Here is a 19,100-nt window from a genome sequence, read left to right as displayed (position 1 = left end):
TATTATTTTATAGTTTTTATTCCTGTCGTTTACATAGATCATAGTTTCCCAACCTTTTTTGTCCTATCGCCCCCTTCTTCAGAAATTTAAAACCCAACGTAATCTCACCCATAGAATCCTATGCTATACCCGTAGCTTCTACCGCCCCCCTGGAACATTCCATCGCCCCCAGGGGGCATTAACGCCCACGTTGGGAATCACTGACATATAGATGAATAAGATGTAATTTTGTATAAAAATATAATACAATAACTCGCCCATGAACCGCACAAGGGTGGAGCTGACAGAGCTCCAGCTTTGGGGGCCCCAGATAACTGCAATCATTTTCTTGGTTTTGCATGCTACAAATTCACCGTGGAAGGGCCCGTGAAAAGTCTGGCTTGGGTGCCTACACCAGGATGTGTGGGGCCATGAAATCGTCCCTCGCGACGTATCACCCTATATCCGCTTCTGCCTTGTTCCATTCGTTGTTGCAAATGTCTCTGCCTCGGTCTGCTTCGCATCTGAATATGTCAGTTTCGTATCTGAATATGTCAGTTTCGTATTCCTCCGCAGCCTCGGCATCATTTGTAGCTGAAGATGTCTGCCTCCACTCCATCCATTCACAGCTAGAGATGCTGGCCTCCACTTCATTCGAAAGTGAAGATGCCTGGCCCTACTCCATTCGTGGCTGAAGCAGGGTCGTCTCAAGAGTATCATGGGCCCCCGGGCCAATTGATTTTTCTGAGGCCCAACCGAACGAATTCTCGGAAATTTCAACCAGATCTCATTTTTGTGAGGCCCCCAGGCCGTGCCCGGGTGGGCCCATGCCTTAAGACGGCACTGGGCTGAAGGTGTCTGCCTCCGATCCCTTCACTTGGGTACTGATTGAGAAGGGATAGACGCGATTGCCCCTCCCAAGAGCCGAATAATATGGAAAAATTCGTTTGTTGTCTCGTAAAATACGGAGCCTACATCGGAGCAGGTTTTTTGGACGCCGGACAATCGGCCCGATTATTACGATCGTTAATTACATCTCAGTCATTTAATGTGCATTCTTTATTAATGAATTTATGAACAATAAAATGTAACTGTGATTAATTACGTCTTTTACTCTAAATATATGCACAATAAAATGAATATAAAGAATAAATAAAAAATAAAATATGAGTAATATAAAATATTTCTCATCATTCATGTCATATTACAAATCACATTTACATTATTAACAACAATTTCATTTCCAATAGAAAAGAAGAGAGAGAGAGAGAGAGAAGGCCAATATTACATATCACAATAATAATATCATTAAATTACAGAGTACTTTTCGGCAAAAACTTCTTTGTTGCGCTTCGGTAATAATTACTACTTCAGCCATGTTGAAATAAACAATGACAACCCGTGTTAAAATGGCAGATGCTTGTAATGAAATGAAGGGTACGTAAATTACATAACTTCGGGAAGAGCAACTTATTATTCAAGTAATGAGTTGCTCTTCCCTATACACATTGACCGGGATCCGCGCCTGAGCTGGCCAAACATTTAGTTTCGGCTCTGCAACAGACGCTGATACGATGAGATATAGAAAAAAAAACAAATTGTAACAATAGTTCGGTCAAGAATAAGTTTGGAACGATGCAGTCATAACAAATAACAACAATAACTAAACCAGACATGCACCTCGTCCCTATTTCTCTTCGGAACTTCTAACGAATTGGTGCATGTTGGAATGTGCGTGTACGTGTAGTGAACTTTCCGTGAAGTTTGTTTCCGTGTAATGCTTGTGATGTGTAGTGCTGGCATCTGCCATCAACTTTTCTAACCATGAGTGAAGTGTATAATGATTGAAGATTTTATCGTTGTAGGTCTGTTGCTCTCTGCGGCGAGACTTTTTAACGGGGAGATCGGCTCGCATTAGCGCCTCGAAGTTGGGAACCGCAGAAAAAACTTCAGCCGACCACCACTGAAGCGACGTTTGAACCCGGATCCCAGTCGGCTACTGTAACCACTATACATACCACCACAGTGGCTAATAACAGTGACTACAGCTCATTTCAGTGCGGGCACGGCCCGCGCGCCCCAAGAGAATAAGTAGTGGAATTTTTCAAAACTTTGCGAGGTAGGGCCTCGGAAAAATCACTTGGCCCGGGGAGCCCCATGATGCTCTTAAGACGGCCCTGGTACATTCGCAATAGTGAGTGCGATAATATAAAGGATTTTCAGAATTTATTTGTCGATAAACCTCAGGGTGCGGTAGCAAACAGGGGGTATTGCATTTTACTGGCGAACCGTTGATCCTAGAGGTATACTTCCAATTAGAAAAAGACGTGTAGTACCTCAGATATGTCATTCATGTTGCTAGGGCAACCTCTTGCTACATTGTTACTAAAATAAAAAAAATTGACTTTTTATACAGTCCCTGTGTGCCCCAAAAACCAATTAAAAAGTTGTTGCCCTGTCTCTCCTGTTCTTGTTTCTAAATGAAATATCTACTGAGATGTTTAAATTCGAAAACGGAGGAAAGTTGCGAGAAAAAAACAGCTTTAAAAATGCGGATAAAATTATTTTCCCGCATTTAATGCTGTTTTATCAATTGTTTTTTCCCCCATAATTTTCACCCCCGGGGCCAAACAGATTCCCGTATATACGGGACTCAAGACTGACTGTACGATGGAGGTTCAACATCCATAACCTTCGAGCGACCCGCGGCAAACTTCCAGCTCTTTTAAGTGTCACGTTGTACATTTTCAGATTACGTAAGTGGCTATTAGCGGCACTCTTGCAGATCACTTGAGTTGCTCGCAGCACACTTGCCTAAGGGTACGTCCATAGTGCACCGCTTCCCGCTTCTCGCTTTATTGCTTAAACCGCGGCAGTTGGAGAAGGCGAGATGATCTCGCGCGATTCCAACCGGTGGTGGTTATAGTGCACCGCTCGCGGGAGCGTCTGCTTGCATGAGCAGTTGGCATCATGGAGCTATCACGTGGGGATATATTGTATTTTTGTTGACAACAAAAAATATGTACATGAAATGAATAGGACTCGCCTTGAAGAAGTTGCAATAGGTTTAGTGTAATCGCTAATTATAGTTAATTAATTAATTGATGATAAATCAGCGATTTCGCTTTTAGTGCCACAACAAATTTTCGATTAGAAAAACGAGAATTAATCGTTACAAAATTCCGTTTGATTTAGTTTTATCGTTAATTAGTTTATATTAATGATAAAACTAAATCATGATCGATAATTAACTAATCAACTAATAACGATAAAACTAAACTGGCCGACTAATTAACGGCAAAATCCGTTGGGTTTCGTTTTATCATTAATTAGTTCACCAACTTAATTAGTTAATTAACTAATTAATGCTAAAACGAAATCCAACGGTATATTGATTAATTAACGATATCGTTTTTATTACGTCAACTAATTAACGATTAGTATTAACAATAATTAGGTGTCATAAAAACTTCGTTGGATTTAGTATGATCATTAATGATTCTTAATTAATTAACGATTAATTAACGATTCAGATTATTATGTCATAACTAATTAACGATTAGTATTAGCAACAATTATCCGTCACAAAAACTCCGTTGGATTCAGTATAATCGTTAATTAACCTTAATTAATGATTAATCAACGATATCACTTTTATTATGCCATATCTAGTTAACGATTAGTATTAACAATAATTATTCGTCATAAAAACTCCGTTGGATTCAGTATTAACAGTTATGATGATCATTGATGATCCTTAATTAATAACCGATTTCGCTTATATTATGCCATAACTAGTTAACGATTAGTATTGACAATAATTAATTCTCACAAAAACTCCAATTGGATTCACTATAATTGTTAATTTTCCTTAATTACTTAATGATTAACGATTTTGGTTTTATTATGTCATAATTAATCAACGATTAGTAATAACGATAATTAATCGTTACAAAAACTCCGTCGATTTACTATTCCACTATAAAACGAACACTTAGAGGAAAGTATCCGTTTTAAAGTGCAAGCGGTGAGCCGGTCAAGCGAGAAAAAGAAATAACAATTCATTCCGGTTAAAGCGGGTAAAAGCAGTTTCAGCCGGTAAAAGCAGGTAGGCGGGCGCACTATGGCCGTCCCAATGAGTTTTCACGATCTTTTTTCAGCCGCGATAAAGCGAGTAGCGAGAAGCGGTTCACTATGGACGTACCCTAACCACTTAAGCTGCGCGCGAGACATTTACAGTTCACTTCATCAGCCCGCTGCTCTTTATAGATCACTTGAGTGGCTCTTGACATATTTCCAGATCACCCCAGTACTAGCGGCACATTTCCAGATCACTTGAATGGCTCTTGGCACATTTTCAGATCACCCCAGTACTTGCGGCACATTTCCAGATTACTGCGGCTCGCGACGCGTTTCTGAATCAATAAAATGGCCTGCACTTCCCCCAGAGCGCCTTTGAATTAAACTAACAATTTTGAATGTTTGGTTCAAGGTGCTCGCAAACCTTAAAAATAGAGTGTGGGCCAATCCAATTCATTGGTTTCAAAATGTGTCGTTGGACACTTAAATGATTTGGAAATGTGCCGCAAACTGGAACTGCACTCTCGGAAACTAAAGCGCTATTGAACTGCATTGGCGGGATATGTGAAACTGCACTACCAGAAACTTAAGTCAAGTGGAAATGTGCAGTGGGTTACTTAAATGATCTGGAAATGTGCTGCGGGCTACTTAAGTGATGTGGAACTGCACTGCCGGAAACTTAAATGATTTGGATCATGTGCCAATAATTTCATTTCTACGGAATTAGGTTCGAGGTCACGGGCCGCATCAGATGATTCCGAAATAGCATTAATAATAATTATTATTTTATTCAACAAAAAATAAATATAGCAGTTCTGTTTTGGTAGGAAAACCATCATTGTTTTTCGATTTCTAGGTGCTATCTGTTGCCAACAGAAGTGAGTGAGTTTACGTGTAAAGGGGGCTTTATTGTCAAAGCAGTAGGAAAGTGCGTCTTCATTTACTTCTAGATCAGGACGCAGGCTGCTGCAATTTGGCAGCAACTCACTTCAGTCGACAATAGATGGCGCTACTGTACTGAAAACAATGTTAATTTTCTTATGAAATGTCACTGAGCTATAAGTAAACTTATAGTTTAGTATAGTATTAGTTATAGTTTAGTATAGTATTAGTTATAGTTTAGTATAGTATTAGTTATAGTTTAGTATAGTATTAGTTATAGTTTAGTATAGTATTAGTTATAGTTTAGTATAGTATTAGTTATAGTTTAGTATAGTATTAGTTATAGTTTACTTATAGCTCAGTGTGAAATGCAGATCGTAATGAGTATTTTATATTCCTTAGATATCAGCACGAGTTCCATTGTAACAAAAATATATATTGCGTTCGATCAACTGATTACATCTTTCGTGTACAAGGAGAAACCAAGATAACCTGACGTCATGAAAGCTTTTTTTAAAAAACAGTAAATTTCATTGAGAAGAAATATAAGTATTTATTATTTATTTCTCCTCTAAGGTAAATTTAGCAGCAAAAAGCCGGGACATCTGGCCAACAGACAAGATACAATGTTACTCTCCTCCAGTGCATCTCTGACCGTTGTAAAGGCAAACTATTCCCAGTCACAGCCGTCCGGTTTTCTTGCAAAACAAAAAATTGGCTGGGCATTGAAATGTTCATTCGGAGTTGAATTGTCGTCTGTCATCGAGGTCATCATGTCGACGGTGAAGCGCCACAAAAGAAGCTTCGCCTTGTTCTGCGTGTCCTGCGTCGTCGTGTTCTGCTTCATCGTCGTCCGGTTGACCGACCGAGGCCGGAAAGCGATTCGCGGAGACGTCGATCCTCCATCAAAGAACCACTGGTTCCGAGTGAAGATAGTCGAAACGAACAAGCCTCTGTCGTCGTCGCAGGCCAACAGGAACAAAGTGATCCTCCTGTGGACCAAGTTCTTCGGCGCCGAATACGTCATCCCTTCGACCGAATCGCTGTACTGCACGGTCAAGGACTGCACGATAACCTCTAACCGCAGTTACCTGGCCGTCAGCGACGCCGTGATCTTCCACCTGAGGGACGTCAATCTGGCTGATCTGCCGAGGACGAAGCCCTCCTGGCAGATTTGGATCCTCGTGCACCACGAATCGCCTCCCCACACGCCAAGGATCCTCCATCACCTGCAGGGCTTCATCAACTGGACCGCGACCTACAGGTTGGACTCCGAAATCTGTTTGACCCCGAGTTTTAAGAAAGTTTCCCCCTCGCCCTTGGGTGCGACGAGACGGAACCTTGTGGACAAGAAGAAGATGGTCGCTTGGTTCGTGAGCAATTGCAAGACTCCCGGCAACCGGGAGGGCTTCGTCAGAGAGCTGCGCAAGAGCGTTCCCGTCGATGTCTATGGAGGGTGCGGAACGAAGACGTGCTTACCCAAAATGTCCGAGGAGTGCTATAGAAATGTTGCTGCCGATTATAGATATTATCTCGCATTTGAGAATTCGATATGTAAGGACTACGTGACAGAAAAGTTTTTCCACGTGACACAGTATGATATTATACCAGTGGTTATGGGTGGAGCTGATTACTCACGGCTCGCTCCACCCAATTCTTACATCGATGCCCTCTCGTTCGAATCGCCGAGAGCTCTTGGTAACTATCTCATATCTCTAGCCAGAGATGATGAAAAGTACAATAGTTATTTCGAGTATAAAAATTATTATGTGTGGTCCATCGAGCATTATGCGTGCCAAATTTGTAAGAAATTACACGATCCTGTGAAAGTGACATGGTACGAGGACATCAACGGATGGTGGTTTTTGGATGGTCATTGCAGGAAGTGGAATAGGAATTTCCATCACTAAATCGTTGATTCACCATCACAAATTTTTTATCCTTTAGATGAGAGATTCCCTATTTTTTTTTTATGTCCGCAAACATCCCAGAGAACACAAAATGCTGTATCGTTCTGGCAGTACCACTAAATTATTGCACTATTCCTGCAAATCCCACGAACAATGCGGACTTTATGTTATTGATAGTTTTTCGCATGTTGAATACAGGATGTCTTAAAATAACTTTGCTGATAGACTAGCCCAAAATATATGCAAAAAATCATCAAATGAAATTTGAAATATAGGCATTTCTGAGTGTGCACTCGAGAATGAGAAGGGGAAACAAAAACGTAGCTCTCACGGTTAGTTTACAGCAATGAAATTTCAAAAATTTGAATGGCTCACTTTCATGCAAAATTGAATTTGCACTGTTAAAACCCATGAATATCGGTGAAACTGTACCTGTAAGCAGATCTCAGTAAGGAGTTGATGCGCAAACAGCTCGGAGAAGAAAAGAAGTTCCCATTCGAGGGATAGAACACCCAGCCTCTTACTGAGATTTTTTCTATATCTGTGTCCTACACTGGCATTTATGGTGCCATCTATAAATGGTGTTACAGGTACACACATGGTTTCAATGCTATTCATGGGTTTTTTTTTACTGCTTCGATCATTTTGTGACAGAGCTAGGTTTTTGTTTTTCCTTTTCATAGGTTCTTGAGTTCATACTCAAGAACACACATGCATCATTTGAATTTTTAGAAATTTCATTGCTGTGACCATATAAACGTGAGAAAGTCACTAGTAACTAGTGTTTTGTTTTATCTTTTCATTTGAAACACAATTCGCCTTAGTTGATTTCTGCAGCAGCTAAGAGCTCGTATATTGGCAAAGTTATTTTAGGACTACCCTGCAGATATTCAATGTTCTCTAGTCATTACAATGAGCCAAAAAAAAGTGGGCAAAGGCAAATGATGCTGCCAATTACAGCTGAAATAGTTGTCAGAGGAAGTGAAGTTACTAATTATAACCAAAAACAAATTGTCAAAGGCGAGTAAAGTTGCCAAATATTGCTTCAGTGGCTGAAAAATCATGTCAATCACCTGTGAATCGAAATGTAATTCACCACAAAAAAAAAAAAAATTAGTATGTTTGACAAATATATAAGATGATTTTCTTGATATGACTATAATAATTAATTATGATACAGCAATAATATCATAATATAATTTATAATACATGGATATAATCTAAATTCTTGATTTCAAAAATACAACTAAGCCTTGTTTAAAATGGGAATAAACAGGACATTTTATATTTTGACAGCTGAATACCCTTACTCTATGGTCACTCTATACAAGCTTCTGGCTCGCGGACTTAAAAGGTTATGCACCGTGATCAAGAGCATTTCAAATCATGCCGATGTTCGTCTTGACTGCTGCCCACAAACTTGTACAGAGATTGTGCTACTTAAAATATCGTAAAAAATTGTTATTAATGAATGTAATATGCGTACAGTGTCTTTAGTAGCAATCGCTCAAAATCCATGTGAAACATGTATTTTTTTGTTGTAGTGTCACAGACGATTTCTCATTCCTATTTGTCATGATCAAATTGTATAACTGTTATGTAATGAATGTACGTTCCTGTTCGCTAATCAAATGATACAATATTCTTTATTGAATATGAAAATGGTTGGAACAAGTCTCTCTTGTAAATATTGGAAGTTGGTTGAGAGTTTTGCTGGTATTTCAGTTGCTCGTTTTATTCAATCAGAAAATTCAACTAAAGTTTTCTGACATTTAAAATGGATTTATGGCTGTAGTATAGTGGTGGAAGAAACTACAGTGCCCCCCCCCCCCCAAGGTCAAAAATGAAAATTTAAAACAAAAAGTTACCGTCAGAATTTTTCAGTTTTTTTTTCAGAGATGATGACTGATGATATTTTTTTTATGATTATCAATGATTATATGATGATTACAATGATTATATGATGATTACAATGATTATATGATGATTACAATGATTATATGATGATTACAATGATTATATGATGATTACAATGATTATATAATGATTACAATGATTATATGATGATTACAATGATTATAAGATGATTACAATTATTATATACGATCAATGCAAATGGAAAAAATCCTAAATCCACTCCCTCCCTTTCTCGTGTCACGTAACTTATTTGCATATCCTTATGGTTTGGCATCATTTCCCAGAGCTTCCCCAATATAATTTGATGTTGTTCTTTTCCTGTGAAGCTCTATTCATGGAAATGGAGCAGCTTTCTTTCTGCACGGTATCAAGGGATTAAGTTCAAGTCTATATTTACCCACAAAAAGATCTTCTATACTTCTTTTAATAGTGAACTTTATCACATATCAGTATCACGCAAACCATACCAGTTGTATTTACTTCAATTTCATTGAATTTATACAAAGAAAAAACAAAATTTAAATTTTGTGATTTAAATCAGTGATTTTTTAAGAAAAAATCAAGCAATTTAAATTGTGATTTTAATCAAGATGGTTTAAGTTGCTATACCCTGCTCCTGATAAAGGTTTGAAGCGCACAGTTTGAGAACCCTGCCCTATAGTAAAGGTCAGTTCTCCGCAGACCCCCCCACCCTGCAGTAGTCAATTTCGAGCCTTTTCCATAACATCCAGAATGTATTGTTTTGTGTAATTTGCTTTTTTCATAAAAAATATGCAATAAATTGCAATTTAATAGCACTAAATGTGTCATTTATGCAATGGTAGTGAATGAAAATTATACTGTGGACCACTTATAAAGTATTCACCGATGCCCAGGGGTCTGCAGACCACAGGTTGGGAAACACTGTCTTATAGAAAAGGGTAAGATCCTCTTGTTAAAAAAAATTGTCTAAGACACTGGTTAGCAATCTCCTGAAGAACAGTGAATTTTATTTTATGCATAAAAATGACCGTCAGACCATCTTCAACAGATTGGCAGCAGAGAATAGCAGTAATTCAAAATGTGAAGAATTAAAAATCAGTTCAGTGGAAATTTTGAATGATTAGGAACGCTCTTGGACCAGTAGAGATGTGAATTTGGCTTCTCAGCGTAACTTATGAGCTATTCAAAAAATGTGAAAGTCAGCATATAAGGGCCTTACTTATTGTGCTAAGAGGCACTACAAAATAAGGACTGTACCAACAAAGTACCAAAAAACCTTTAGACCACTAAGGGGTAAACATGTTAATACTTTGTCCAACTTCTCAAAAATATAATCTACACTTTTTTTAAATCAAGGCTTTTACTTTTTTTCTATAAAAGACAGATTCTTGCCTTGTCCCATCTTTATGAGTTGAGCTTCATGGAAAACAACCATGTCAAATTATTCTAGAAGCTCCCAGAAATGATTCCTAGACATCAGGGCGGTCTTAAGAGCATATAGGGTCCCATTTTTCTTAGGCAACCCCACCTGGCTAGAAATGACTGCCTATTAGTTAACACACATCAATGCCTATTAGTTAAGTCATTTTTAGTGAATTGAGATAAATGATAGTAAAGATGGAAAAAAATCTTGGATGGGTTTGAGAGGGAATCGAACATACAACCTTTGGTATGCGTGTCCTGTGCACTAACCACTGCTCCAACTATGGATGTCGGATTCAAGTACAATTACGTATATCTATTGCTAAATGTCGCCAGCAAAAATTTTACTATGACGTAATGGTTCATCCCTCATTTCAGCCAATCACGACACGCTACATTTCTATAATGTAGGGTTTGTGTTTATATGTGCCCAGATGGGTCCATGCGTTAAGACAGCATTGTTAGCCATAAGGATACTCAAATGAGGTAAGTGACATGAGTAAAGGGGAGTGGCCTTATATAGTTTTTTCCCATTTTCACTGTAAAGATAATTGGGGAAAAAAATTGAAAAAGTATAATGCTCAAATTTTCGAATGCATTTTCAAGATATTATTTCTCATCGTAGTCATCATCTCTGAAAAAAATTGAAGAATCCTGACAGTTATTTTTTTTATCACCATTTTTCACCTGTGGCCCTACACTTTCTTCAAATTTCCAATTCTTTTTCCACTTTCTGAAATACCGTCAGTAGTAAAATTAAGTGAAACTCCTAAATATTTGTCTGTTATATCAGTGATGATTGTGCTCATTTTCATGCTTGAAATGGAGTTCATTGTGTTTGATAGTTGTTTCTCTGTTGTTGAATGGGACCAAAGTTTTGTTTTACACTATTGAAGAGTATGGCTAAAAGATTCTGTGCTAAAGAGTGGTGGCTGAGGTTGATTCTTGCCATGTTTCATACCCATCTGTGCAGCAGATATTTCTAGGTCGAGATACAAAATTAGTGGAGTGAAATTTTCTCATGTGCGTGTAGATGCCTTGAGACAGCATAGGCTGAGGACCAATTATTGGAAATTATGGTAACTTCGCTTTTAGTCGGGTGCAGGAACTCTGAGTTAGTCAAGCTTAGTTTCCCGCTCTCTGTGTAACACCAGACTGAAAGTGAAAGCACTATACTCTTCATTGATTGGTTTAACTACTTTTTATCTGATTCGCTCACAGCATGTATATCAAAGTGATGCTGGTCAAACCATACTTTCCCTTGGGATACTAGCACAACTCCAGTCTTCCATGCGAGTGATGCAGTGATAAGATGCTCGTCTATCACCATGAAAGCTACCTTGACACTACCATGAAAGCAGGTTCAATCTTATGAATCGGCAATGGAAGGTTCTTCTCTCCCCCCCCCCCATCCCATTCTGACTTGAAGCTATCATGGTAGACGACACTTTCTCTCATCAAAATTACCGTCCATCAAGACAAGGACAAAAGTACAACATCACTTTCTCTAGAGAGAAAGATTTCCCACCCAGCTTGATCAGTAAAACATCCACCGTTGACATTGACCATTTCCATAATAATTCGACTGGACCACAGCTCTTTAGTACAAAATCTTTTGAGCCCACTGCCTTCTTTCAGAGAGTATGCCACTTGCAAAAAGTGGTGTTAATGGATATGTTACGGCCAAAGCTCAAAATCCGCCAGTTGACCTGATCAATGTCCAGAATTCTAAATTCTGTGGAATTTCAGACATTGTCCAAAAGTGGCTGGAGATCCCTATATTACTGATATCAATCTCCTAAGACAGTGGTTCTCAACCTTTTTTTGACTCACAGAGCCCTTTTCAGTATATAATTTCTATGGTGGATCCCTGTTTGACTAGAGGAGCTCTTTTTGTATATAATTTTTAAAAAGAGGTCTACCCCTGTAGACCTCTTTTTTATATCTATCAAATTTACTGATTTATTTTATTTTCATTGAGTCGCGGGTTGAGAACCGCTGTCCTAAGATATCAATGTTTCAGTCCCTTTGGTCATTAGGGTTGCCATCTAACCATACCTGTTAATGGCCATAATTATCACACAAAAAATACGCCAGCTTTTGGCGATGACCCCGAATCATGTCTTTTCTTTGGCCAAGGATCTCCAATCACTATATGAACTGGCCAGCCAAAGCCATAGGTGTCAGAATCTGGGGATGAAGTTAATATGGAGTTCAATAAATTTTGTGAGGGGGCTGAGCGCCCCCCCCCCCACAGTTATTAATGAACATACAATGCAATGCACTCCACCTCCTCCTGTGCATAGACTTTAGTCTCATATATACCAGATGACTGGCAACTTTCAGCCCCTCAATGTTTCCTCCATGTCAGCACCTCTGACCAAAGCCCAAATTTTGGACATTGGTTAGATCAGCTGGCCGATTTCAAGTTTTCGCCTGCAACAGATGCACCACCACCATTAGATAAACTATGTATGTTGATGTAAATCTACCGACCCCATTGTGATGGCAATCATGAACGACATTCCTGGATTGTGATAAAGTTGAATGACTGGATGTGTATTTATTCCTTGCTTAACACTGTTGGAGGCCATTATTTTTTGATTTATGAAAAGAATTGTAATATGTTTTTAAATTTAAACAATATACCATGTTTGAATTTGAACATTTGTGTAACTTTTAGCCTTTTATTTTAATTAATTAGTGCACCATTAATACACCAAAAAGTGTCACATTTATAACTTATAGCAGTGGTTCTTAAACTTTTTCCACACACGGTACCCTGTTATCCTAATAAATGCTTATCCATGGCTCCCCGGAGAAGTTTAACAAAGATTCTCATCAAAAAACCTTTGTTGGGCTGCCGCTCCCACAAAAGTTACTTACAAACCTTGACTTATAGTGTTTGTTTTTTTATCATTGTTAATGATCAAACCTGTGTTTGAATGTATCTTGAGTTTAATTATTGTATAGTCACTCTCCATTACAATCTCGATGCATCATGTAGTTTTTTTGTATCATTCTTTATCCTGATTCTGCATTTACAAGGTCAGTCTGTATTTCCAAAGCCCAAAGGCACTGTTACTTGGTGAATAAATACCTGTATTTAGAGATTAGTTTACGATATCCTTAAGCCCAAAGAAAAAATACAGTGGTGCTTTGTGATTCAACTACCCAATGTATTATATAATTATAGCTAGTGTAATATATAATTCTATACAAATCCATCGATTAACTTTCATGCATTCCAGAGGAATTTCTAGCATCGAATCGTAAGACACCACTGTAACTGTGATTTGATACTTAACTATTTTTCCTCCATGTGCGTGTGTGTGTATGCCCATCAATTAAGTTTCATTTCTTGTGTGAACGTAATATCCTGTTTCCTATGATGATGTGTAAAATGTATATTATAGATAATCGTGTTTCAATGCACCGTCCATTTTAGTTAAGTTTATTGATACTAGAAGCTCTAGAGTTACATTAGGATATTGTTGCGATAGTTTATATATATAAACCATGTTGAAACCTTGTTTGTGTTATATAGTTTCTGGGATTAAGCTATTACCGATGTTGATTTTATGTGATGTGTTTGTTCTAATTTTTTTTTTTTTGGAAATAACTTATGTTATACGTTGTTAGATGTCGAAAATGATGCATTAGTTAGTATGCTTGTGAAGAGCTATTCCAGTCAAATATAAGTAGCATCGTACTCCACTGAGCAAGTACAGAGACTACCATGTGATCAATCTAACTGAACTGGTTTCATCCAGATCAAATATATGTATGTGTTTTTGTTCTTTGTGATTACGAAAAATTCCAGACTTTCCGTTGCGAGCAAAAATCTTTTATTTTGAACAGAGTTTGTGGTGCTTGGATCAATCTTCATTTTAGAGATTTTGATTTTCAGAATTAATTCTATGGGTGTTTGAAACCTTGCTAGAAAATACTGTGGGTGCTCGACACTGTGTTGCAAAATAGTTTTGGTGCTCAACACATTGCTAAAAAATACTGTGAGTGCTTGACATGATGTTAATAAATACCATGGGTGTTCAACACACAGCATGTTACTAAATACTCACGAATACTCTGCACTATTGTAAAGTAGTGGTGGTGCTCAACACTGCTATGAAATGCTGTTGATGTTTGTGACACCATGACATTGTGTGGCTGCTCAACACTGTATTACAAATTAGCCATGGGTGTTCCCAGCCACTGTGTCCCAAAACAATGTTAAGAAATACCATGGGTGCTCAACATCATGTCCCAAAATAATGTGGGTGCTCAATATCATGTTACAAAATGGGTGTTTTTGTACCAATACCAGAACTAGAGGGAGGGCAACTGTCCCGCGCCGCAGTTTTAGGTGGTAACAAAATTATCAAATTTTAAAGTTCTGCAGGGTGGCAAAATAATGTTTGCTCCGGGCAGCAAAAATCCTAATTACGGCCCTATTCTGTACTGTTGTAAAATAGTGTTGTGCTCAACACAGCACTACAAAATACACTGTGGGTGCTTGACACCATGTTACAAAATTATGTAGAAGCTCAGCACTATATGTTAAAAAATAATGTGGGTGCTCCACTCTGTGTTGCAAAATACTCGTGTATGCTTGACACCACGTTACAAAATACCCATGGGTGCTTAACAGTGCTACAAAATACTGTGAGTAGTCAGTGCATTGTTACGTAATACCTGTAGGTGCTCCACATCAACTTCCATGGATCATTTTGAAAGTCTCTGTGAATGGTTTTCCTTACCAGAGAACAAATTTGACACTTTAAACACTATATTTTTTAATTTCAACGGAAAGTCTCAAATTGTCAGTCACGAACTAGACATATTTGTGATCCAGGTCAAACTAGTTTTGTCAGGTTAATTCACGTGGTAATCTTTGCTTGCTGAGCGAGGGAAATGTTGTAACTCCATCATGTTTGACAAATATTCAAAATGTTCAACCTTTTTGAGCATACCAGTAAATAGTTCATAATTGCTTGTATATCCAAGTGATCCCAAAAACTGATATTTCAACAAATAATGCGATCTGAACTGTAATCATTAGAGCTTGAATTTTTATGACCTAAAAATGAAACATTGTTGCTTATAGGTTTAACCTGAATTTTGGGTTTTTTAACCCCCTCAGCAACAATGTTACAACTTTAGGTCGTAAAAATTTGAGACCCTGTGATGATAGGGGTGTAATGTCCCCCTTACACCCCTTAGATAGGGGTGTAATGATGCATCAGTTTATGACATTATTTTTATTTCATGACTGTAATGCTTGAAGTTTATCAATATATGATAGATATATACACTGTTGAAACTTTGCAAAAAAAAAAAAAAATTAAACTCAAGGTTGGCAACTTGTGAGAATATACAATTTGTAATTTATATGTGATTTGTAACGATTAATTATGTTGAAAGAAAAAGAAAATGTATAGAAGTGCCAAAATTGGTTTAGAAGGTTCTTGAATATCTATCTGTTTATGTATATATGTGAGTATATGAGAGTACACAACTACTATGATCTTCCATGTTATGGGCTATGATTCTATAAGCAAGGGTTGATATGACTGTGATTCCATAAGCATTTGGTTGCAGCCGAATTGGTAGGTTTTTTCCGTTACTAATAGTATACCTTAGTGATTTGGCTCTTCAAAAATTTTTCATTGACAACCGGAATGTTTCCCAAACCAACATGCTATTCTTATTTAATTTTTTGTGTCATTTTCAATTCTTTTTCGTCATCAGCATCTTATCCCGCATGCATTATCATACTCATCATTATCATTATCATACTTGAGTTACATTAGATGTTTAACAAACGAAGAAAATTTTTGTTGCAAAAAGGGGTTGGAACCTTGGCACAATTGGGAATTGCAAATTTGGTGGCAAACTCACTTATGGAAACGTAGACATGTGTTATGTGTATCGCACACGTTGAAAATTTAGGTCGAGCACTGGTCCTGATGAATAATGATAATGTAAAAAATTTTGCCGCCATCCAAATAGAGCCAAGCTTTTTTCCAAGAGAAATTATCCAAACAAATTTTCTCCATTTTTCAACGTTAGTAAAACAATAGCACTGACTTCAATTCCGAGAATTTTGTCCCCAAACATGTAGGTACATATATCAATTTTTAAATTTGCCATAGTGCTTGCATTGTAATCAGATTATGAAGATTTTAGAATTGTGTAGAGATTCTGGGTCCTAAAAATATCGGTGGATACATATTTTACATTGTGAACCATCGAAGTCCAAGTTTGAATTTTTACCGCAAATTTTCATTACCTATAGTTTAACCAAAAGACACAGGAAAATAATTGCATGTTATTTTAGTCATTTTGAGTTCATAATTTAATGCAAAATTGCAATAAGAAAAGAACAATGTCAATTGTTCGAAGACGGGAATAGTTTTTGTGATCATTTACTTGTAACAGTGAATTTCCTGCAATCGCATCTTTTGAGCTCTATCTCGAAACTTCTTGCATTTATTTTGTTTATATTTGTTATCTCTATCTCCTCTGTAGCTTAGTGGTCAGAGCACTCATCCGGCAATCGAGGGACCCGGTTTCGACTCCCGGTAGAGGCAGAGATGAGTTTTTTCCTTCCTTAAAAAATTAACATCTCAAATAAATATCTTCACAACATCCAGTCTTCTGTATATCTTGTATTAAGAGGATTAATTGAGGAATATTTTCACTCCTCAATAAAGTTTGGAGTAGAATTAAATTTCAATGCGTGAATCATGCATTTAGATGTGTATTGGCGAACACTGCTATCGGATTACTTTTTTTAGGGGGGGGGGGACTTCATTTTTTTGCAAAAGAGTAAGTTGTGATACGTTACCTACTACTTCACCAAACACCAACTCTGGCCATATTGCTATATTACAATTTACTGCCATTAATAAGATGGGTTGGCACCATCTATTGGTGAAGTTCGCTAGGGAAAATATCTTATCTACACTGCTCAAAACAATTAGGGGAGCAAGCAAAAAAGTGAAGAAAACCGTGCGAGACAGCCACGTATTGGCATACAATGGATAGTACACGCGTATCAATGCGCAATACAGAAAAAAGACGTAAAAAAATTTGGAATTAAGCTTTAATTCTTTGAAAATATGGAAAAAAACATGAAAAGATGATTTAGGGCAACAATTTGGTTACATGTAAACGATAAAAGAAAGTACTGTTTAGACATGATGCATGAGTTTTAATAGGGCGTGTGGTCTCCTCGAACAGCTAAGACTGCTGCACACCTGTTTGCCATGGATGCGATGAGGTTATCGATCAGACTTTGGGGAATACTGTTCCACTCCTCAAGAAGTGCAATCTGCAAGTCTCGGACAGTAACAGGCGGCCTTGGTCGCGCAGCAATGCGTCGTCCGAGCATGTCCCAAACATGCTCGATTGGATTCAGGTCAGGCTGGCCATTCCATACGCTGTATTGTTTCAGCTTCAAGCATGCTCTCCACCAGACGAGCTCTATGCGGTCGGGCATTATCATCCTGGAAAACAAAGGAATCTCCAATGGCTCCAGCGTAAGGGATGACATGAGGTCGCAGTATCTCGTCTGCATACCTTCGGACCGTCAAAGTGCCATTCCGAATGATATGCAGGTCCATACGTCCGCCTATGCTGATTCCACCCCATACCATCCAACCAGCTCGTCTGTATTGTGACCTTTCACGAACGAATGTGGTGTTATTTCGAGTGTCCGTCCATACCAGAACACGTCGGGTGTCACACTCCAGACTGAATCTGGACTCGTCTGTAAACAGCACTTGGCTCCAATCATGTTGCTCCCAATCTCGATGTTCAGCAGCCTATCTTCTTCGGGCCGCACGGTGGCGTGGGGTCAACGGAATGCAGACCATTGGCCTACGTGCAAAGAGCCCTCCCTCATGAAGCCGATTACGTACTGTTTGGCTGGACACCCTTCGTCCTGTTGCCAAGAGCAACCGTCTTTGCAGCTGCGTAGCATTCTTTGTTCTGTTTCGACGGGCTGTTAACCGTACATAATGGTCATCAGTTGCTGTAGTGGCGTGTGGCCGACCTTGCCCCGGTCGACATCTAACATTTCCTGTTTCTTGGAATCGATTCCACAGCCTTGCAACAACACTTCTGGCGACTCCAACAGCGTCCGCGACACTACGTTGTGTTTGCCCGGATGCCAGTCTGCCTATAACACGCCATGCCATGGATTCCGGTAAATCACGTTGTTGAGACATCCTCAAGTCACCTTGTCTCAAGAAAAAAAAATACTGCGCAATCGAATTTCACAGTTACGGCAGTAAAACAGACGTTTCTGCAACATCCCGATTTCTGCCCGTATCTCCTTTTTCTGGTTTTTGACGTCATGAACTTTGATTTGCATATGAAGTTTTCTTCTTCCGTTTCCTGCTAGGCTTTAAATTATGGATGATTCATTTTATGTTACTTATCGGTATACATCTTTGCGTAATTTTGTTAAAACCATGTGCTCCCCTAATTGTTTTGAGCAGTGTATATCCTCCCAATTTAAAAAAAAAAACAGCAAAATGTATTCAGAAATTAGCCTGTGTGTCAGTTTTGAGAACTGAAATACAATGTGTCACACATAATAAAAAAAATCAAAATTTTCATACACCCCCACCCCCTTTAACTTCCAATTTATAAAGTTGTTGCCCTGTCTCTCCCCCATGACCAACAAAAACTTCACGTTTTTAATTGCTATGTATGCTGAGATATCGGAGAAAATTTGGGGAAGGAAAGCATAAACTCACGGACAGCTCTGCTTTCCCATCATTTATGCTGTCCTTTCCCCCCAATTTTTGAATTCAGATATTGCAGTGAATATTTCAGTTAAAAACATAGAAAATTTCTCCCCCTATTTTCATTTTCTTTTTTTTTTTTTTGGGCTAAGAAGAGAAAGAGCAACAACTT

At 38.3% G+C, this 19,100-nt stretch overlaps 1 protein-coding gene across 1 annotated transcript; it reads left to right on the top strand.

Moving 5' to 3' along the window:
• The first annotated feature begins 5,648 nt into the window (after positions 1–5,648).
• Positions 5,649–16,760, top strand: LOC149068865 (lewis-type alpha-(1,3)-fucosyltransferase-like). Its single transcript, XM_089250646.1, has one exon. The coding sequence runs from the start codon at positions 5,715–5,717 to the stop codon at positions 6,849–6,851; it is 1,137 nt and encodes a 378-aa protein (XP_089106772.1). The 5' UTR covers positions 5,649–5,714; the 3' UTR covers positions 6,852–16,760.
• The last annotated feature ends 2,340 nt before the right edge of the window (positions 16,761–19,100 follow it).

The sequence above is a fragment of the Pholcus phalangioides genome, unplaced genomic scaffold, assembly GCF_987345545.1.
Source record: "Pholcus phalangioides strain wild (caught in Gottingen) unplaced genomic scaffold, Ppha-v1.0 ptg000024l_1, whole genome shotgun sequence".
Taxonomy (NCBI): Eukaryota; Metazoa; Arthropoda; class Arachnida; order Araneae; family Pholcidae; genus Pholcus; species Pholcus phalangioides.
This window is presented reverse-complemented; position numbering and strand designations above follow the sequence as displayed.